Source organism: Gavia stellata, chromosome 4 (assembly GCF_030936135.1).
Source record: "Gavia stellata isolate bGavSte3 chromosome 4, bGavSte3.hap2, whole genome shotgun sequence".
NCBI classification, from domain to species: domain Eukaryota; kingdom Metazoa; phylum Chordata; class Aves; order Gaviiformes; family Gaviidae; genus Gavia; species Gavia stellata.
In genome coordinates this window covers 62,604,492-62,627,165 of record NC_082597.1, presented here as the reverse complement: position 1 = coordinate 62,627,165, position 22,674 = coordinate 62,604,492, and the positions used below count along the sequence as shown (strand labels likewise).

Sequence of the window (22,674 nt, the reverse complement as noted above, 5' to 3'; positions counted from 1 at the left end):
GGCCTCAGCCACTAGCATTACCCGAAGTTAATATATATTTAATATGATACAGCCAGTAACCCTTTCTGCCAACCTCTGATCATGCGCCAGCTGAAGAATGCTGCGAAGTAATGTCCTCTAACTGAATCTCAAAGCCCACATATAAACTCCTGATTAGTGGTGGCTGAGATTACTAGGGGTGTATGTATATACCTCTCTGTTTCTTTGCCAACTGGAATTTCTCCATGCTGTAGGATATCTATGGAAGCAGGCTCCAGAGAACCTTCTGTTTTTGCAGTACGTGAGTAAGGCAAAGCTACCAGAGGGTTTTTCCTGGTAGCTTCATTTCCTGCCTCAAGCAGTCATGTAACACTTCTGTGCATGGTTAATTGACGGGCATGTTTTACTGGGTAAGTTATAGCATTTCAGTGATGGGTGTAAGGTGATCTTCATGTGTGTAGTTGTACACGGAACAATTTCATGTTTTAGGTTTCTTCAGGAATACACTATCATTTCCATGGAATTTTGGGGTTTTTTGGTTTGCTTCTTCCTTCATGGATCAGTAGAGACAAGCAAGACCGAGTGTAATGAAGTTTCCATTCTTGGAAGGTCTTTTTTTTCTTCCTTTTTTTCCACTGCTATTTTTTTAATTGGTTAAGTAAGGTTTACGTTCACCAGGTAGTATAAAGGTCAAAATGTTTAGGGAACAAGAGGGAAGTGATTGGGAAGGTCTTTCTGAGGATGACAGCTCTGCCTTGTAATACAATACTATTTCTCATGGGAGTGGGTGGGAGGCCTGCCTAAATTTCCTCTTCCTGTCCTGCCAAATTCCCCAAATTGCATAACTGTATTCTCCTTACACAGTGGTACCCTTGGCATCCCTAGTAAATCTGCAGGGAAGCAGGGAAGCAGCTGGAGGCTTGAAGGGGGACCAAAATTGGTAGAGGACAGACTTGGTTAGCCAAAAAACAAAACAAACCCAAACCCACGAACTGAATTTACTAACTCTCCCATGTATAACAGAACAACACGATACAGATTTAATAACATACACTATTTTCTTCTAAATGCACTCCATCTAGGAAAAATAAGTTTATCGGGATAAGCAAGGGACCCATGGGGAGTTCACCAGTTCAGTTTCAAGTCACAAGATGTATTTTACTTGGCTTTGGAGCCTTCTTGTGCAAGATTAATGTGAAACTGCTGAAATGCAAACTGACAAAAAGGCATATTTTTACTGGTTGGTGCTTTTTCCTCTGTGCCATTATTTTCATCAGGAGGCCCCATCACTGCCTTCTCCATCACCCCTGCCTTGACTGACAGGAGTATGAGGTACTTCTTGGCTTCTGTGAGGAAATGAAAGAATGACTATTGGAAGAGCAGCATGACCAGTGTACCTCCTAAGGATGTAACCCTGAAGGCTTTTGCTTTGTCACTACACTGAATCAGAAGAGAAGAATTTGGACCTCCTTAGAGGGGAGTGTCAAACATGGCTACCCTGGGGTAGGTTTTGCCTGAGTAAGGAGGGAAAGATTTGCCTCCTTCGGAAAAATATTTATGCTTCTTAGAAGTTCAAGTAGCCAAATTCATTACTTTTGAAGCTTTGCTAAGCTTCGCTAGAGCCTACCCTAGCCGTGTATGCTGGTTGACTGTCATTAAGACAATAAAAAAGCAAGTACACCTGCAGAAGTTTTGATACTCCTACTCTTATTGTCTGTGTACAGCACCTTAAATAGGCTCAGTACTGTCGCTGGGATTGCTCGAAAGATTGGGTACTACTCAGCGTGTGTAAGGGTGGGAGAATCTGGCTCCGAACAGTTTCTTTTTCTCTCCTTGCTACAGGAACTGGAAAAGACAAGGGTGTGTGGGCGGGCCTGGAGTCCCTCCAAGGAAAGTGTGAGGCCTTGGGCAAAACAAATCCATCAGGTCTCTCATTTCTTCCAAATATAGATCTGTTCTGAGCAATATCCAAACTCAAGTCTAAACTGCACATTCAACCATTTCAGAGGGAATACATGAAAAAGACCCTATAGCCTACAGAGTCCATCTATAGAAAATATTTTGATAGCTCTTCCGCTCTGGCATTATCTTCCACTTAAAAAGAAAGAAAAAGAAAACACACAAAACTGGAGCACATGGTTTGATTTTCACTGTAAAACAACTGATTGATGAAAATAATACTTCTGAAAACAATCTATTGTGAGCTATCAAGCATTTTTGCCTATGCACCAATTGGCAGGAAGTAGACACATAAATTATTACAATATGTAACAAGACAAATTGCTCTGAAGAGAAATGGTATTTGTGTGTGTGTGTATGAGCAGGATAAGTAGAATTAAATTCATAAAAGTATGCTGAGAGATCATCCTCCATCATCGCAGAAATATACTGGAAGCAAAGGAACTCGCTTCAGCTCTGTCCCTGTCTGAATCTCTAGCAAAACAGGGTTTATGACATGCAAGCGTTCTCCTGGAGTAGAATAGAAGAATCCTGGACTTAATGAAAAAAAGAATGAACTTGCGGTGTTCCTGCTGTTGAGATGAAGGAGTATCATAGCCTTTTTTGCTAAGATACTTCCAAATATTTCAGGCATCACCACATTTTAATAAAATGGAGCAGTTGCAGCAGCTCCCCAGATCTTGAATACTCTATTACTGCCCATGGGAAAATTTTCTGAAGTGCTTATAGACATGAAGATTTAAGAGACAAAATCCCATTAACTTTCAATAAGACAGTTTCTTCAGAGCCTGGCACATGCACAAATTACAGTGAGATAAGCTCTGTATGAAGTAACAGCACGTGAATTGCTCTGTTGTGACTTTCTGTGTACATGCTCCTATCCCACAGTGACCAGTTAAGGCAGACATGATGACTCCTTTTCCACTAAGAGCCAAACCACCTCACATTTACCTCAGAGTTCAGACCATGTACGCTGGCAGTTAGTGGACAGCAGTGGACAAGCTTGCTGTCTGCCACATGCTAAATATACTTTTGAAAAAATAAGTGGAGCTTATAAGCTGTGCAGGATAAATCCACCTTGACATTTGTGGATCACTGTCACCCAGCTTGAGCCATGGGATCCACATTGCCCCTGCTTATTCCACACCTGTAACCTTCATCAACCCCACCTGTTTGCACTGCTGCTGAGAGGGAATCCTTCTAGGCATGAGCCTTGTCTTCTCTTCCTGAACTAGTCTTTAATTGTGGATAGTAATGGAAGGAAGGGGACACAAAGAGCATGAAAGTCTGGAAAAGGCAATTATGGGATTGATTCTGGGAAACATGACCTGCAGAGTGTAGATAAATTTCAGAGAGGGACTGGAGAGGGAGGCAAGATGAGTCGGAGCACATATCTGATATTGTTTCCATAGCAAGTTTATATGGCTGCTAGTCGTTGATTTTAGGTTTTACACTAGATGTTGCATAGCTTTGGCCTTTTGGTTATTACTACAATCATCATGACATCAATAGAAATAAAGATCTTTAAGGGTCTCCAGGAGCATCCAAATCCCATGAAAAACCAACGGGACTCTATTTCTTAAAGGTTTATTTGAAAATCATTCCTTACACACAAATTTCCTTCCCAGAATCCAAATTTCCCTCTCAAATTAAGCATCCTTGCATGTGACAGAGGCAGAGTATCATGAGCCTATTATCTTCTGCTTTTTTTAGCCAAGGGACAAATATTATGCCATCTCAAATATGACAGGAAATTATTTTGTCATATTTGAAGGCTACTGAAGGAGATGAGTGTCTAAAAAATAAATAGTGAGCAGAAGTAAAGGGTTCCTTTTACAAACTCTTGCATTTGCACATTGTAAGGGAAACATTCATAGTTTGTGAGCACAATAGCTGATAGTAATTGCTAGCAGAAATGAGCTAGCTGCAAGGACTGCTAACTGTAGGCAGCTAGCCAACCTAAAACATGATTGTGATCATGTAATTTAAGCAGCAAGTAAAAGACTGTGTTGCTGAAGAGTTACTGTGCTATTTTGTGGCAGATAACTTGAAAAGGTGGCAGGTGAATAAAAAAAAATGTAAAAGGCCAATAATAACAGATAAATATACTCCAAACATCTGCAGCTCATATCACCTACCAAAAATTGGAGTAATTTGGCCTTGATTGTCATTGAAACATACTCAATAGGAACTCATTAATGTGGCTAAGTCAGCAGCCTAAATTACAGTGAAATACTAGCTTGACAGAGCTGTTTTGTGGGTTAAAGATTTCTGCATGCAACTACAACTTCATCGCTAAATCTTCAAGTGCTGGAACCATCTACAAGTATCTGAGTGCCAGGTGAGATGTACTGCTGTAATTTTAAGAGAGGTTTTCAAGGGCCAAGCAGAGGTTTTTCAGTTCCTCTTTCATCTGATGGAGTGCCCTCTTGACTTTCTGAGGTGTGTTCATAACCTCTATGCTGCTGGTGAATGGATCGTAGTGCAGAGAAAAGGGCTTTTTGATCTTCATTGTGTAGTTTCTGTGGGGGAAGAAGACAGAGCTGCTAGTTCAGAAGCTATTTCCCAAAGTGTAAAACCTGCAGGACCTAATTTCTCAGTATGTAGGCATGGACTTATCAGGGAGCAGAGACTGCAGTGACACCTCCTCACTGTAACTCCTTAATGTTGTCTGCTGCAGTACATCCTCCCCACAGCTGAACTACTTGCAGTCCAAAAGATCTGCAGTGCCTGCTTTTCAGCATGGCTGGCTCAGACCCGTGTGTGCTCTTACAGTTCTGCATTAACACAATTCAGAGTTATTACAACCACAAGCTGAGAAATGCAGGAACACAACAAGTCTGCCACCTTCACTTCCAAAAAATTACCTGGAGTAGCTCTTTCTGTGTAAAATTTTAAAAAACTGTTGATACTAGGCATCCTGGGCTATTTTGCTGTCTCTATTAAAAGAAAAAACATGATTGCTTGCCATTTTTGACAACGTTGCCATTAAGTACATGCTGTTAGGAACCCCGTGTACTGATGTTGCCTTGTGTTTTCTGTTCTGACAGATTCTTGTGCCTTTGGTTATTTTGAGCAGCTTTGGCTGCGCAACTATTGAAAAAATGTGTGAAAAAGCTTCAGGTCTGAGAATGGTGTATTCCTTGTCCTTGTAAGTTCTTTTCAGGTTTGCCTGAGTCAAATGCTCTTGAAAGTCCTCTGCCTTCTGCCAGTGAGTTCTCAGCCACACATTAATAATTTAACATGAACCCGCAGATTTAAGATGAGGGGCCTAATTTGCTATTGCTATAACCCCAGCAGACAGTGCTTCTGGGGAAGAGATGGGGGCAATAGGGAAGAATTTTGACCCAGGTTCTCTTCCTCTAATAAATTCCTCATTTCAGCTCCTACATGCTCCCCCGTAGCTCCACAACCAGCCTTCTGCCTCCAGCCACAATTGGTCATGTTGTCCTAACTGTTGGAGTTGAAGGCCAGAATTTAAAACCTGCTTACTTTAAAAAAAAAAAATTAAAAAAAAATCCTTACTGCATAACATAACACAGTCAAAGAAATGCATTTAGAAACACCTCAAGCTAATTTGAAATAATGTTATTTAGGTGCAGTCAGCTACTTTGTGGAAATTAGATTGCCTGTGAATGCTGATTCTGCATTCTTGTGCAGATATAATTAGAAGAGAAAGGCAATCTTGTTTTTAAGCCTCCTGCTGATCCACGTTAATTCCTGAGTCTACTATAAAATTTCCATGTGACCTTGGGTAAATGAGTTCTTCACGACCTCCTACTTGTATGAACTAGCACATAGGCACGCCAACTGTGGGATTGCACTCTACTCTCACTATTCAGTTAGGGAATTTACTTCAGAAGTTGCTAAAATGAGGCTTTGCTAAGATGAAGCATGGGACAGGGCATAAGAATATATAGTTATGATTTTCTATGAAGCTTTTCTGAGATAAACAATCTCATGTTTAACTTTGTTGTAAAAAAGCCACTGTGCAGATGAAGTGCACAGCGAGATAGCCTGGCACGGTTATTACAGTAGTGGTAGATGTATTTGAGATTAGGATTCAAGCCAGTGTGCCCCCCTCAGTGAAAATACCCACAAACACTTTACTTACTGAAGCTTGGCCTTGGCATCTTCCAGATTTTCTGCTATGAAATAGACAGGCTGGAAGGCTTGATCCTGATAGGGGTAAACTGCAGTCACTTCTGGATCAAAAGGCTTGTACTCTGGCTTGTTTGATAAAGCGTACTTTGTAACGGGAACAACACAAGTTAGAGCAGGTGAATGAACATAGGAAGAATTAGTGCCTACTGGGCTGTGAAATGCTCTTTGTGGAATAGTTAAAGGTAATATCAAGTCCTGTTCTTTCACAGGTGAAAGCTGCTTTTTGTAATTAGCAGTTAATAAACCAAATAATACAAAAATTTTAAAAAGAAAAAAAAAAAAGAGAGATGTATTTCCTGTATTACAGTGATGTATGATTGGGTACCATAGCCATGTTCTCAGACAGGGAGGGGAAAGTCTATGCCACCCTCCAAAATCTGAATATCTAGAAGAAAAAATAATATCATGCTGCTTTTTTCAACTAGTGTCATAAAAGAATCACAGCCCTGTGCAGCACTATTTCAAAGTCCCCAGCCCATATCACAAATCTCACATATCCTGCTGCACTAAAGAACAGACAGAATGCTCCTGGTATTTTCTGCACAGCTCCCATGGCAATTAAACTGCCTAAAAGCTTCCCTGAAACCCAAGATATAAATATGCACTATACTCTGTGTGTGCGTGTTTGTGTTTTTGGCCTGCAGATGTTCTTCTATAAGTTCTTCTCGGGTTCTTCTACATTGTCCCCTCAGGCAGTCAGCAGGATTATGGAAGCCACTTATATCCACACTGCACATATAGGCACATCTATCATTCGTTTACACATACCGGAGATACCTTTAAACCAGCCAGCAGCAGAGCTGGTGACAGTGTGATTGCATAGGTGTTGGTGTTGGTTGTTTAGTACCTGCACAGGGTCCTGGGAAGGCAGCGCAGCTCAGGCTTAAAGTGAATTCCTGCACAGTTTGTCTGCCCCTGAAACCCAAGTGAGATAGCTTAAAGCTAGCTCAGCTCCAGTGACATTTGAACTGCACTGTAGATGTGCCTACAAGCTGGTCTGGCCTCAAACTGGCCAGGTTGGTGAGTGCTATAGCTGCTTTGGTGAAGCGTCCTGGGTACAAACAAAAAGAAAAAAGGCAACTCATGAAAGTCAACGTCAAGATCTTTCTTTCCACTTTCAGCCTGGACAGTTGGCCCCATCCACCTACGGACAGTCTTCTAGTACCCACCCCTTCTTTGAGATCTGCCTGTTTGTCTTTCTCTCTTCTTCCCCAGTCTTCAGAAGGCTCCCTTCACTAATTTATGATCCAAATGCCAACTCCCATGGTACATGTAAACAACTGGTAAGAGTGGGTGACACTGCACAAAACTTTCAGCTCAATCTGCTAACTGGAAAAATTCAGACAGTACCCTTAACCACATTTTTAGATATTTCACTGAACTGAGCCTAAACTTTCCGTCACTGGAGGCCTGCCTTAACCAATAGGTCAATTTGCTGCAGAACTGGTGCAGAAATTAATAGAGGGCTTTAAAAAAAAAAAAAAAAAAAAAGAGAACAAGAATATAAAATGCTAAAAGATGGTGTTTTTCCTGTTCTTCATTTGTAGTGTGTAATTGAAGAATAAACCTTGGAGAGCACTCACACAATCTAAGATGGATGGTATACACAAACATGAGGCTGCTCTTATAATCTTAGAAGCTCTGGGGACTAATGGGAAAAAGATTTCAGAAACTCAAAACCTAACAGGGGTCCCACTATGCTGTCAGTATTGAAGCAGAACTGAAATCCAATTGATTTCAGTGGAAGTGCAGCTTGAAACCGGATGGCCTTAAAGGCCTCTACAAGTTAAGTACTTGTTGTGCTGCAAGAAAAGCATATGTAGCTCTGGGTGCTGCCAGAAGTGTGGTATGAGCCGTAAGATTTTACAGTATGTAGGACAGAGTCCAGCTGAGTGTTAACAGGAGAAGCATTTCGGATAATGTAGAACAGCTGACAGAATATAGTGAAATAAACAGTGCAATACCGAGAGCTATTGGGGAGGAATTCTTACAGTTCAGAGGAGGCAAGGTTGGCCAGCAGTCAGACCCGTTACAACTGTTCAGTTTAGACTTGGGTATGGTTATCCTGTCCCTTCTGATACCTAGCTGCTGTCACTAAATGATTTGTTAGATAACATGGATTCAAGTACAAGTCTCATGCAGAGGGCATCTAGCTCTACCTCTCATCCTTTGCCTTTCTCCCAAGTTATGCCCTGAGTTTGGGCAGGATCAGCTCATCCACAGAAAATAACTACCTGAAGCTGAGTTCAAACTGGTGACAGTGGGTGCTGTGGAGAGGAGGAAAACATTTTGAAGATTTCATAGTCAGGATGTGGTTTCCTGGGTTATAGTCACACACCCACAGTCAGTCAGTCCAGGCTGCAGTTCAGGGCTGTTCACAGGCTCCTTGCTGATGCTAAGATCTCACATAACATTAGCCAGACCTGCTGCTGCTCACCCTCTCTAGCTGGTTAGATGTTATCTTCTTGTAGCCAACCACCTAGCCTTAGTAACTCATGCCTTTATTGTCTCCTCAGTGACCAAATCATCCTGCTGTTCCTGGTTCAGAAGCCTTCAGTGATGAGGAAACCCCTCCTTTGCCGACGTTGCTGCAGCGTGTCTCCTCCATCACATGAGCTGCAGTGAGTCTACCTGTGCCAAATATGCCAATCAGCTAAATGATAAGGAATTGAGTTTGGGGCCTCCGTGCACAAGCCCACGTCTCGGCCCATACTGAGAAGACTGTCAGATAATTATCAGGATGGATGATAGCTTTCTCCCAAGCAGTAGCAAAACTTATCTAGAGCTTTCTCAAGAGCCAGTCTAAGACTGCAAAGTGAGCTTTGCAAGAAATTGAAGGCTATCATGAGCCTCTCTATCTTCCAATCTTCATCTTCTCTAACAAAACTGCCTAGCCACTGCTGTATTTCTAAAAAATCCCTTCGACAAAATAGACATTGCACTGCACATATTTCTGCTCTTCAGGTGTAAAAGAAACAGCTGGGCATAGGACCTCAGCACTTTACTCACACTGCCACTGTCTATACTGAAGTTAGAATCAGATGCTTATGCAGACTGGAAGGATTAAATGGAAACATTTCCGTATTTCAGTTTTGTTCCAAATAAAGATCTGTGAGATGAATCAGTCAGCTGTGAAAGAAAACTTCAGCACTTAAGGCCATGGATATATTTAATTTGTGTACAAGAAGTTTCAGATGCTCAAGGTGAAGTCCACAGAACCCACTAAGCTGCTATCCCAAAAGCTACACAGTGATGAACTTATAGAGCTCACACAAGGATTGTACAGGGCACATAGCAGCATTGCTGGTCAACTGCTTGCCCATCTTCAGACTGTCTTAGGTGTTACAGGTAAGATGGACAAACTTTTGGAAGGGGAGTAATCCTTCTTCATTACCTATCAGATATAAATGCTATCACATCTGCATGTAATTTCAGTAATATAATGGATGAAGATCTAGGTGGACCCAGCTGTATCAAAAGTTTATCCAGCAGCATTGCCCAACAGCTACTGATGATAAAAGTAATGACAAGAATCTTCCATTTATCAACTCAAGGACAGTTACTATTTCCATTGTCAACCTTAGAGGTAGGGAATTTGAGATGCAATTATACTTTTTTGTTATATAGCACAGTTTTGTGAACAAGCAGTTCTTGCCTACCACTTTAATCAAAAGCAGAAGAGCTTGTTGGTGTCTGGTGAAGAAAAGGGTAGAAAAAGAGGAGAGAGAGCACAAGTCTGGTACAATCAACTCCACCCACCAAAAGTGAGCATTTCTGATATGACTTTTACCTTCATCTGTGTCAAAGTTAAACAGAAAAAGGAGGTAACATCATGCAGATAGATCCTGTGGTGCATTTTACTATGAAAGCTACGTAAGTATTAGAGACATGATTACCTCTGCCCTTTAGTACCCTGTTTAACATGTAAATGCATTTGATTTAAAACTATAAAGTTTTCAGGCAGGCAGAGCAGAATAAATGTTACCTTCAACTGTTCTTTGATATTGAACATTTTTGGTTTTACCAGGTGAATAAAAACAAGTCTAGATTTCCTGTTTATTGGCTGTGAATATAGCAAGTACTGAAGGATCCTCAGAAAAACAGTAGCTCCAGCCTTATCCTAGAACAAATAGACATGTAAACCAAATGCATTACACTAGAGCCTAATTTGTAGGGGAGCTCATTGATCTGCTGTTTCAAAACAATACGTTCCACTGTTCTACAGATGAGTGCTGCGATAGTGCTAGCACACTTCTGCTCATATTCATGAGCAGTCAGGCACAAGATCAGGTTGCTTTGTAGAAAGAAAGGCACGTTTATTTCTCTAGAGGGCTAATGACCATGCAGCTCTCTCAGCTTATCAAGAGAGAAAGCTCTGCAAATCATATACCACAGAGTTTGCTCATAAAAGTCTCCAGATTGCAAGTGTTGGGAGAAAACCAGTGCTAAATTTGGCAGGTGGTAAAATGAAGGTTGATGTCTGGGAAGGTTCCCCTTTCTATATGTTAATTCTCAGCTGCCCCTCTTTTGGGACTCCTATTATAAATATCTTCAGATACATTAACATGTTGTTTCTTCCTCCTGTCAATTGACTGGGAAGTGGGCTGACTTGCATACCATTAGGAGAGTTTTGTAACATGTTTATTGTCATAACAACCCAACTATCTCCAGTTATGAGAGTCCAAGCTGTGCTGATCTAGCCATGGTTCCTTGTGAATGTGTCATGTAGCTGGCTGTTAGGCTGTTGTGCTATGTTAAGCTTAAAATAGATCTCCCATGAAAAAATTGATTTCTGGTTTATAAAAATTCTTGAAAAGAGTGCTTTTTATTTTCCTTTGACTCTTACTAATTCCAAAAAATCATCAGGTATCTGCACAATCTGAAGCAGTTGAGACCTGCTGATACCTGTTTAGGGCTTTTGCACTTAGAAACTGATAATCTGCTTCAGTGCTCTGCAAAACTGAGGAGAAATTAATACCTCCCCTATCAGCTGTTTGTCCAAAGGAGGGGAAACCCATAAGCTTTCTGTAATGATGTACAGTCCCTCTTTCCGCAGTTAATCTGTACAGGCAGGGCTGTATCAAACCTGTGTACGCAGATTTTCATCTACATAAAACTCAAGCTGGGATTAGTTTTGAAACATATTTAGGAGTGTAAAATACTAAAGCATTTTCTTTTTGTCAGTGTCCATGCTATTTACAGTTTCTTCACACTTTATTTGGTCCAGTCAGTCAGTGCCTTTCTGATTCATATGTGCATGAATGTCAATGGCATGGACGAAGTAGCAGACTTCATAATAGGCATAATATTGCCCTCTAGTGAGCAATTCAGAAAGGTACATGAGTTTTATACTAAAGTCAACTGTATTACTACTGGCCAGGAGCAGTAAGAAACAAATCTAATACTTTATAGGATGGTTGTTTTCTTTGCATTTCATCTCTTTGGTGGAAGACAGGTATAATCCTAAAGTAATTTTTACCCTATTTAGTAGCTTCTGGGAAGAGAGAATTAATTTCTTCACAAAAGAAAAATGAGTATTTTAAATCATATTGCTTTATGTGAGGAAAAAATATTTTGCTTTTACCAGAGAGTTCAGAAAACTGGATTATAGAAATCTTTCAATACCATATGTTTGACACATACCATAAGCTCCCCATAAGATGAAAGCAGTCCTGCCCCGTAAGCTTTGATTGATCCATTTTGCTTGCAGAGACCAAACTCCACAGTGAACCAATAAAGCTGGTAATAAGAACAACTTGTGAAAAACAGTTTGAACAGGCAGTTCATTTTTAAGCTTCTCATTTTACCTTTAATTTTCTTTTGATATTATTCCTTAATGTCTTTGTATCTTCAAATTTTATAGTTGTATATGTTAAGAAAATTATTTTTTCTCTCAACATATGTAACACACACGAATTACAACATGTTTTTTTTCAAAACTTGCCATCCTTCCCATTCTCACTCCCCCAAAAAAAGAAAAAAATTGTTAATGATAATTACATGGGTAAATAAAGTCATAAAGTCCTATCCCCTTCTTTCTTTGGAAGGTGTTAGAAATTACGCTGCAACCTCTTAGCCCTGAGCTTCGTTATAGTCAGTAGAAACTGACAGATTTCAACCCACAGTCCCCAGAAGGACAGGTAGACCCCCACAGAGGGTTCAAGACCCTAGGAAAGGTACTTGAAAGGACAGTTTCCCTCCTCTTTTGTCTGTGTGATAGCATTCAGAAGGATTGAAGAATGACTTATCCCTTAGCAGCAATGTACCCTTTAAGATTATGCCAATTACATCTTTATCACGCTTCAATAGAAAATAAAGATACATCTCTCTGAGATTTTCTTGCAGTAAAGCATGCTTAGGACCATACTTCCTTTACCTGCTGGACAGTAGTGGGATAAAAACAACTCTTGGCTCTGCCAACCTGTTAGCCCTTCCTTTATTATAGCATCTAAGGAAATGGACAGTGAAGACCAATTCTGGACACAGCCTGACCCCTGAGCAGCTGTATAGATATGGTGTGAAAGAAAAACATGGAAAACATGAGGCATTTCAAGAATATGGCTTTGTGTCACAACTCTTCAAGGTTCCTTTAGGGACACATAGCTCTTTGATGCCTCATACACAGGGCTGGACCTTGGCTTTGGTTTAGCCATAAGCATTACATTCTCAGCACCCTTCTCAAAGAACTGCAGGCATTTTGTAAAATAATGTGAAACTCTATGTTATTCTGTCTATTCTGCTTCTTACTTTCTTTCTCTTTCTTTCTCCCACCCACTTTCACATGTCTTATAATTCTGATGACTTGGTTTTAGCCTGCAAATTTACCACTAAAGAAACAGCATGCCAGGATCTTTCTTTCTGCAGAATCCTGAGCTGCTTTCTCTACAGTTCAGCTGATAATTCTGCATTCTTATTGTGTTAATACTCTTGATTCTTATTATTTCACAGTGAAAAGCCTTTCAAGTATCTCCTCATTTTGCAGAAGGTCTTTTTGACTGGAGAATGAGACATGGGAGGAGGAGGTATTCTTTTTAGTGTTTCCTTAGATATCGTGTATTTGGCTTTTAGTTAGTGAGCTTCTTTCGGCTCTCACTGTTTTAACAGGGTACAAGACACAGTACTAGTGGCACTCTGTGGGCAACATGAACACTGGCAATTTCCCAGCTCTTGTGCAGGGATCCACCTGCTTAGAGAAGTCCAGGGACTGAATGAAATAATGGCGTTTCAAAGTTTGTCTTACAAATGTTATAGACAACAAATGTTATAGCAACAAGCAAAGTTTATATTCTTTAAATAAACTTTTAGTTAGCTTAAATGCTGTCATATCATCTAAGCTAGTTACCTACATTCTCTTTATAATGAACAGAGAATGACAGGGACTTCTAGAGAGAAAAAAGAACTTATCTTAGACGTCTATGTCAGGATAGAAATACGCTACAGGTTCTTCTCTATCTTCACTTTCTAGTGAAGGAACCTAAACAATAAGCCTAGATTACATGTCTAACTTTTAAACAATTGACGACTGAGATGTTAATCCAGAAACGTTTACTGTTCAGAATACTTGAATGGCGCTTACAAAATTGTAAGTCATCCTGAACTGCAGGTAGCCCTTTCAAAAATGTGTCCTTATTCTACCTCCCCAAACCCTAAATGATACTATGACAATTTCAGATATAAAACCCATCATTCTTCTAACTTTATCCTTATCTCTAATCTAGTCCTAGCCAGTCCAGGGTCAGGGAGGAGTGCTCGCTGAGAAATGCTATGTAAACCACTGGCCTTCACACAATCTCACCAAGACCTGGGTAACAATGCAAAATGGCTCTCCAGGACCCATAATTCTTTTAACCCTAGCAAAGGCATGGATCTTAATCTTACTCTAGCCTCTCTAGACCCAGAGAGGGGAAATTGCAGAAGAAATGTGTCACTGCCTCTTCCCAAATAGTCCTTTCACATCACCAGCCCAGGACCTGGATGATACTATGAAAAATTCAGGACTAGTACCTTTTGCTCTCCAAACTCTAAAAATACTGCTAGTATTACCTAGTCCTGACCCAAGGATGGATATGTGCACAGAGATTTTAGGTGAGCCATAATCTCCTTCTCACAGTGCCTCGTTCCACTTCACCATGAGTAGGGCTGTGGGCTGGGTGAGGAATTTCAGGAGTGACAGCCTCCTCCCATCTACCCCCTTTCCTGAATGAGCCTCACCCAGCTGGGTGAGGGTAAGGCTCCTCTCCTCCCATGAAAAAATCATCAAGACTGAGAAATGGCTGTCATTATCAGAAAAAAAAAATCATTTGGCCTCCAGCACACTTTCAGAACAAGTTAAGATGGCAGCAAGGGGCTGCATGAGTTGTTTTGTCAGATGTATACAGCCTAGTGACTCAGAACCAAATGACAGTACCTGGTTTCAAATTGCTTTTAAGTGCTCACCTATTTTGTGAGATTAATGAATACAGGGTGAATCAAATTCTGATGGTTCCCTGCACCTTGTGTAGGAGGAAATGCAGGAATCACATTGGGTATCCAGTCTATTAGGTGAATCTGGAAAGCAAATTGGGACCCTCCTGTGGCTGAAACTGTAGAAACTCAGCTTCAGCAATATATTAAGCATGAAGTTCAACAAGACCAAGTGCAAGGTCCGACACATGGGTCAGGGCAATCCCAAGCACAGGCTGGGTGGACAACGAATTGAGAGCCGCCCTGAGGAGAAGGACTTGAGAGTGTTGGTTGACAAGAAGCTCAACATGAGCCAGCAGTGCACGCTTGCAGCCCAGAAGGCCAACCGTATCCTGGGCTGCATCAAAAGAAGCGTGACCAGCGGGTCGAGGGAGGTGATTCTCCCCCTCTGCTCTGCTCTTGTGAGACCCCACCTGGAGTACTGCATCCAACATAAGGAGGACATGGACCTGTTGGAGTGAGTTCGGAGGAGGGCCATGAAGATGATCAGAGGGCTGGAGCACCTCTCCTATGAGAACAGGCTGAGAGAGTTGAGGTTGTTCAGCCTGGAGAAGAGAAGGCTCTGGGGAGACCTTATAGCAGCCTTTCAATACCTGAAGGGGGCCTATAAGAAAGCTGGAGAGGGACTTTTTACAAGGGCATGTAGTGAAAGGACAAGGGGTAATGGCTTTAAGCTGAAAGAGGGCAGATTTAGATTAGATATAAGGAAGAAATTCTTCACCATGAGGGTGGTGAGGCACTGGAACAGGTTGCCCAGAGAAGTTATGGATGCCCCAACCCTGGAAGAGTTCAAGGCCAGGCTGGACGGGGCTTTGAGCAACCTGGTCTAGTGGAAGGTGTCCCTGCCCATGGCAGGGGGGTTGGAACTAGATGGTCTTTAAGGTCCCTTCCAACACAAACCATTCTATTATCTTACAGAAGCAAAAAGTATAAGCATTTCCTCAGGTGGAATCACAGGTTTCTGGGCTCCCTAAGAGGGACTCCAGCCACTGCTCCAGCACCTCCGTACCCTGTGGATGAGGAGAAGAGACGATCCTCCTAATGCTCCCATTTTTGTAGCTTATCTGAGAAGAGCCTTCCCTGCACAGTAAGGGATATACAGGGAATCGTTTGGGTTTTGCCTCCAATATTAAACTACCATCTGTACTTACTGTGGCCAGTTTCTCAATCTCCGTTTCAGATGATCCAAGGGAAGCCAATCCAATATCCTAAAGCAAGTAAGCAAGCAGGCAGTGTTCACTAGTGTGATTATTCAGCCCAAGGGAGAGAAAGAGGGGAAGGGGGAGGACCACATCATTTCTAGCATGAATAGCGTGAACTATTCATTGTTTTTGTCACCCAAAATGACCTTCCATGGCTTCCAGGATGCCTACCTCTCCCTGGCCCCCAGCTACATACCACTGGGAGCCACATTAGATGAGTGTTTAATCCTCAGCATTCTCTGTCTAAAGTTAACCATCTCTTGGCTTAATGCTGGACTATCCCTGGCAGGGATTTATAGGGAGGAGTGAGAAGGAAGGACAGCAAGGTAAGTTTTATCTTTGCCATTACCTTTCTGACTCTGACCCTCTTTCTGACACCCCTTATGAGTGGGTCAGATCAGTGCAGGGAGGATTCTGTTTACTGTCATCTGTGCTCCCTGTTAATTGTTATTCTTACAATAGGAATCTGTAGTTGTCTCTTCTTAGCTATTCCGGGAGCCATATCATGCATCAAACGAACAAAATTAGGGCATTTTCACCATTCATCGTCTCATGTTGAATGAAACAAAAAAAGAATTTTCATGGGGTGAATTTCCATTGTGAAAATACATTGTGAAATAAGAGTGAAATGTGAAAATTCATTTAATGTGATACCATGTTGTATAGTCTGTGTTATAGAAGGGAAAAGAGGCAAGTGGGAAGTTTTGAAATTGCTGTAATCTCTTCTTTCTAATGTGTCTTCAGTTCTGGTATTGAACTGAACTGAAGAGGTTTTTTCCAGAACAGATTACAGACCACCAGGATATTTTAAGTACTACTTATCTGAGTCTGATAATAACCAATATTTATGACCAAAATGGAAACTGGCATGTATCCAGTTGATATAACTGGAAACCACATTATATGAGGTGAACTGGCTTTCTTTTTAAGATATTCTTCAGGGACCTACATCATGTAACCCCTCTGCTCTTATTGCCACTGATTGATAAGCCTGGAATATGAGTTATCTTCTTCCCTCTGCTATGGTTTTGAGGCACATTCATAGTTCTGAAGTCTTAAATTATATGAGGTCATTGAGTTCACTTGGGTCTGATACTGACTGCTCATACTAAATGGCCCCTTATTGTACAAAGAAACCCTGTTTGTTTTTTGGACCCTCCTCACCACTGTGAGCAATGCTGTGAGAATCTGGTGAGTTGTTAAAGGAAAAACAACTCTAATGAATGACATGGTGATGGATACAATTAAAGTATCATGTGAGATAAAAATGTACATCCAGAGACAGAACCAGCCTGGGGGCTCGATGGCTGTTGCTGGTTAGATTCATGTGGTGTAGGACAGGAAGCCAGGGGAACAGCGTGGTCAGTACAACTCAAACATGCAGCACCGCAGAGGCTCCACTGGCATCCTTCTGCAGACTGACACAGCCCTCCCACAGAGAAGTCCCACAAGCACTGCCTGCCCTTCCTTTTACACGATGTCCATAAGGAGCAGTGCTACCACTCCCTTGGAGTAAATGTCTTCCGGGGCACTGATAGCCCACCACTCCTGGAGGTTGCAACTCAGGTACAATCAAGTCTTAAAATAGTGTTTCAAGCATGGTGAGCTGCATGCCTTTGAGGCACTGCTATCTAGAGGAGTTGGTTAAACAGCCAGCAGAACAATCTTCTTACCTGTGAGAACTGGGCAAACTCCTTGTCAGCTAGCATGGGAACATGACCCAGTAACTCATGGCAGCAGTCTCTGGAAAACAAGTGACCTTCTTGTTTAACAAAGGTTTCTTTTTTTGCCCTACATGAACTTCCCATGAAGGATTTTAGCTGATAGACCCCCAAAGGGAGTTACTGTGAGGGCTGCTCCCCAGTAGCTTCCTCTATACCTGGCCTAGCTCTGCAGGGAACATGATAGAGCATTCCCTTCTGCCATGGGGAGCCAGCTGCCCCCCCGCTACCTTGGGTATTGTCTCACTTGGGATGGTGCAGGCACTAGTCTCCTATGTCACAACATTTTTGAAAGGCCCCTGTTTTGTCCCAGCATACAACAAAAGCGTCTGTGTGAACTTGTAATTTCTCATGAAATGTAATTGCTGTTGTCTGGCCAGCACTTACTGGGAGAGTTTCACAGCAGGGAATCAAACCCCAGCAGATGGTAACTGAAGGCAGGATGAAAAGATTAAACCAGATATTCTCCAGTCTTTTCCTTCCCCAGACAACTTTGCAAGAAAGACAAGAGACCCACACCCTCTCATGCATGACTTCCCCTTCTAACTCTCCAGCTACCAGTTTCTCAAATTGTTTCATTCTGTGGACTACTGGATAGATCTCCAGAGCTGTTCCCAAGAGAATCATCCCCAACACATTCAGAAGGACAGGATTGTGCCACGGCATCAAACTTACGGTTCCGGGGAATGCATAGGAGAAGAGAAATGCCTTATATACTGTGTGCTCTGGAAGACACGAAATGCCAGGCTGGCAAGGAAGTCACGAGCAGACAGCAGTCCTGCAGCTGGTCTCAGCTGGAAACCTGTTCTCTCTGCAAAGGGAAGTGAGACTGAATTTAGGCATTTCTAGGGTTAAATACATGGCACACTTACTTCAGGTAAGCAATTTCAGAGGATGTTGGTGCTCTGTTGCAGTAGTTCCCTGCCTCTAAGCATAGTAGGAACATCCTGGCTTATCATTATTGACGTGCCCCTGTACTGCTATGGGTCCAATTACTGCAACATCAAATCACCTAGCCATCCATCCTACATGTATTCACACAGCAATGATATGAGACGTATGGGAGTACTGCCTATCCCGGTTTACATTTTTAGCACATTTACACACATTTATCTACTATGTCCCACATGTCAGTGATGTGTCTGAGGTCACATATGATGTTTATGATCAAGCAGGGGACAGAACCTGCATTTTCAGCCCTGACTAGTCTATTAATTTTTGGATTATCGCTCTAATTTCCTGTATAGCATATATAAAGGAAAAACAGGAGTTAGATAAAGGACATGCCCCACCTCTACCCTTGTCTGAGAGTACCTGGCTTTTCCCTGATGCTAGGTTACTGTTCAGCCCCTTCCTCCAGACTTTCTTATTCCCTGCACTGAAACCCCTGGTACCTTGCACTGCTGAAGACAGAAGTAGGTGGACCATGGGTCTGCTCGAGTCTGGGCAATTCTTCGGTTCCTCAATGGGCCTGGTTCAACATACCCCAGAGGCAGAATTGGAGCATACTATTCAACATCATTTCCCTTTGTCAGTGCATGCTCCACAGGTATTAACTAGCTCAGCACTGGCAAAACTTTCTATCCATTTTATCTTTCTGCCTGGACTTCTTTAGAATGGGAACACACAGGAGAAAGAGCAAAAAGGTCCTCATCAGAGATAAGGGTGCTGGAATTTGGTGCTGGAATTAACCATTTAATGTCAGAGTTTCCATCAGTGCTCTCACCTGGTTTTCCCCTCTGTTTTTTTCCCACCATTATGTTTGTCTAGAACTAACTACACAGCCTCCAGTGATGTGATCATACATGTTTTGCTTTGCATGTGTCCATAGAACAGAACAAAAGAATGCAATACTTCTGCACCGTGATTTCAGCTTGTACTATCAGTGTTAACCTGCATTACTAAGAAAGGTCTGTGAGAGATGACTAACAAAATAACCAGTCCTATAGTCAGCAGAACACAAAATCTACATTTCCATGGGAAACATGTTGGTGGTCTGCAAAGCTAAGAAAATTGAAAATCACTGCTTTAAAAGAGAGCCAATGATAATCTTTTTGAAGTCCTATATTCAAAATCTGTGTTGCATTCTCAGCTCCCATAAATGACATTTCATCTTCTTTAAAGCATAAAACTACATTTTAAAAAAATTCAGAAATGGCTTTATTCTCCCTTCTCTATCCATATTCTATTGTGTCATGAAGCCTGGAACCTAATTTATTTTATGTAAACAAACAAAAAAAAAAATCCCACCCAGAAACCAAGGCACTTACAAGATTTGTTTTGGTTTGGTTTTTAATGTTTCTTCCAGCATTTCTTGTCTTGCTTTGTCTGGCTATTAGCACTTTTCTCATTTGAAAAAAAAAAAAAAAAAGAAAGAAAAGGAAAAAAAAAAAGGCTTCACTGGAAGAATTAGAAGTAACAAAACATCTGAGGCTATACAGGAGAAAAAAAGGGTGGACAGCAAGGAATGGTTCTACCTGACAATGTGAGGGACTAGGTGGTTAGCATTTGCCATGGTTATCTTCTATTGCTCCACTGAATTCAAAGGTAATGGGTACAGAACTCCCTCAAAGCTGAACAACTGCTAAAAAACCTATGGAGATTATGTCTTTAACTTTGTCTATATGCTGAGCAAAGATATCAGAGTTAACCAGGGAATCAGAAGTGGTTGTAAAGCACCTTATTATTCTCCCCCTCCCCAATTAAGAAAGCAGGGTGTTTGGGGGAATACACAGACCATCAGCTATGTCTCCTTAGGCACTGGCACAAGAAGGGTACTTCCTTGCCACTAATGCCATACTAAGCCAATCCAGAGCAATGTGAAAATCTCAGAATCTGGTCATCTTTGGGCTAAATTCTGAGTATGAGTGAAGTGAAAACTGCACCAGCTGAGAAATATATCAGACAAGAACCAAGCCCTAAGTAACTCAGTTTTGGAAGGACTATGAAAGAGTCTAGGGAAATTTATATTGATTTAGCATCCATGTTGGAGGAGCAGAGGGGAAAATGAAAATTACAGCTTATGTTCCCTGAGATGCCCTTTTAAATATAGGCCAATGAATCAGACAGTCTGCTGATGGAACAGACTTGGCCAGTTGCCTTGAAAAGCCATAGGAAAAAGTTATCTGCTGAAGGTAGTATCTGCAAAATCTGAGCTTCTATTTCATTACTGGACAATAAAACCAGCAATCAGTAGAGAATTGGGGGTGTGGCTGATTGGACCTTCTGCCCGAAGATCTCTGAAATCAAAATGAGTTGAAGAGAAGATCTTGAGCACTTGACCTAACGTGATCTGTAAGGCTTAATTCTTGGCCTAAAAAACTCATGTATACAGGCCTGTGCGTTGTAGTGTGAGCTTGCTTGACTTCACTGGCTGTAATTTCTTCCAGCTGTGGGGGACAATGAATGCCTAAATCCAAACATCTTTCCTAGAAAGATGTGCCTAGGTTCATCTAGTTAACCCTTTAGAAAAACACTTGCCATGTTAAATGATCACATCGTTAACCATTTAAATTCCCTTTAAGTAATTATAATATACTTCTGATGTAGAGTTCATTTCTGTTCAAACCAGCCTCACTAGCAGGCCAGGTAACACTAGACAGATCTTGTAGTTCAACTTGTATTGAAGTCAAGAGCAATTGCTTTCTTGAGTTCACAGATACTGCTTAGTAAAAGAGAAGGTGGAAGTTTATCTGGCTGCGTGGGCTGGTTATAACATGATCACTTTCTCTCCAGGATATCCCTCTCTCTCTCTCTCTGCATCTCTAGAGTTTATTATATCCAAAGCTGCACCAGGGGAGGTTTAGACTGGACATTAGGAAGCATTTCTTTACTGAGAGGGTGGTCAAGCACTGGAACAGGCTTCCTAGAGAGTTGGTTGATGCCCCAAGCCTGTCAGTTTTCAAGAGGCATTTAGACAATGCCCTTAACAACAGGCTTTAAGGTTTGGTCAGCCCTGAATTGGTCAGGCAGTTGGACTAGATGATTGTTGTAGGTCCCTTCCAACTAAAACAGTCTATTTTATTCTATTATATTCTATATAAAGTCTCATCACCACATATGCTAAAGAATGGTCCAGTCCTTAGAGGCAGTATTTAGCAGATATGTGCTGGGATTTAAGTCCTAAATGTGAGAGTGGGACAGTTTGTGGCTTACTCAGAGCTAGCCAGTGACAGGAGGAACTGCACTATGCATCACCACATAGGCTGTATTTGAAATACATCCACTGTATGCCAAGGAATTTTGGGAGACACATCAAAGCCTATAGTTTTGTTAAGGTTTGGTTGGTTGAGCACTGCACACCTGTAACACAGGAAAGAGCCTAAGCACACAGTTGATTGATGAGTTGTAAGGAGCAAAAATTCTGGCCTTGCAGATGCTGGTGGTAAAAGCCACCCAAATTAGTAACAAATCAGAAGAAGTCCTTATAAATCATACTCTTCTCCCAGTGGCTGCTTGGCATGAGGTTGTCTTTAACGCAGATTTTGCAGACCTTGCTGATGCTTCTGAGTCAGACTGAGTTTGTTACAAAGGGACCTTACAATAATGTCAATCTTCATGCTATTCTAGAAAGTATTCTTCATAATGAAATGACCTTATTAGAGGGAATCATTAAAGATAAGTAAGATATCAGTTCAGAGCCCCATATAATGGGACTAAAATAGCTTGCTCACTCTTAATTTTATCTAGCTGTAAACACAGTTCTTTTGAACAACCTTTGTTCCATCTATGCAAAATCTTTTACAAAGCCTGCAGGCTAAACTAATCCAGGTTTTATCTACAGTGCAAGGAGAGTAGGACCAGCACTCTCAAGAGCCATTCTTTCCATTTTCCTTAGACACCCATTTCAGGATGGAATAAAATGTCTCTGCAGTGCCTGATTCTCATTCCCAGTCAGAATAGTTAGGACAATTAGCTTACACTAGACATTCCATGATTATAGTAGATGAGTTGAAACTCACTGTGAACATCTACCCAACCATTATTAGCAGAATTTGCAGAATTACTATTTTTACTGCGTTTTTTTTGCTTAGGACAATTTGTATGGCATAGAGAAAATTTAGAACCAGAGCCTAGAAAAGAAGTAAGCAGGCCCAGACTCCAGGCAATCAAATCCTGTCAACTAACACGAGCAATACAAATAGTATTATGACAGGATATTCTTACATTATCCTAAATTCTCCCAC

The 22,674-nt window shown here is 41.4% G+C and overlaps 1 protein-coding gene across 1 annotated transcript in view; it reads right to left on the bottom strand.

Annotated features, from left to right (window-relative positions):
• Positions 1–4,300: 4,300 nt before the first annotated feature.
• Positions 4,301–22,674, bottom strand: part of LOC104251003 (tyrosine 3-monooxygenase) — a 34,864-nt gene continuing 16,490 nt past the window's right edge. Inside the window, exons 9-14 of the mRNA XM_059816710.1 lie at positions 18,164–18,299; positions 17,441–17,510; positions 15,717–15,773; positions 11,746–11,841; positions 6,053–6,186; positions 4,301–4,460 (exon numbers count right to left, since the gene is read on the bottom strand). Of these exons, the coding sequence (XP_059672693.1) occupies positions 4,301–4,460; positions 6,053–6,186; positions 11,746–11,841; positions 15,717–15,773; positions 17,441–17,510; positions 18,164–18,299 (653 nt within the window). The remainder of the gene's footprint in view (positions 4,461–6,052; positions 6,187–11,745; positions 11,842–15,716; positions 15,774–17,440; positions 17,511–18,163; positions 18,300–22,674) is intronic.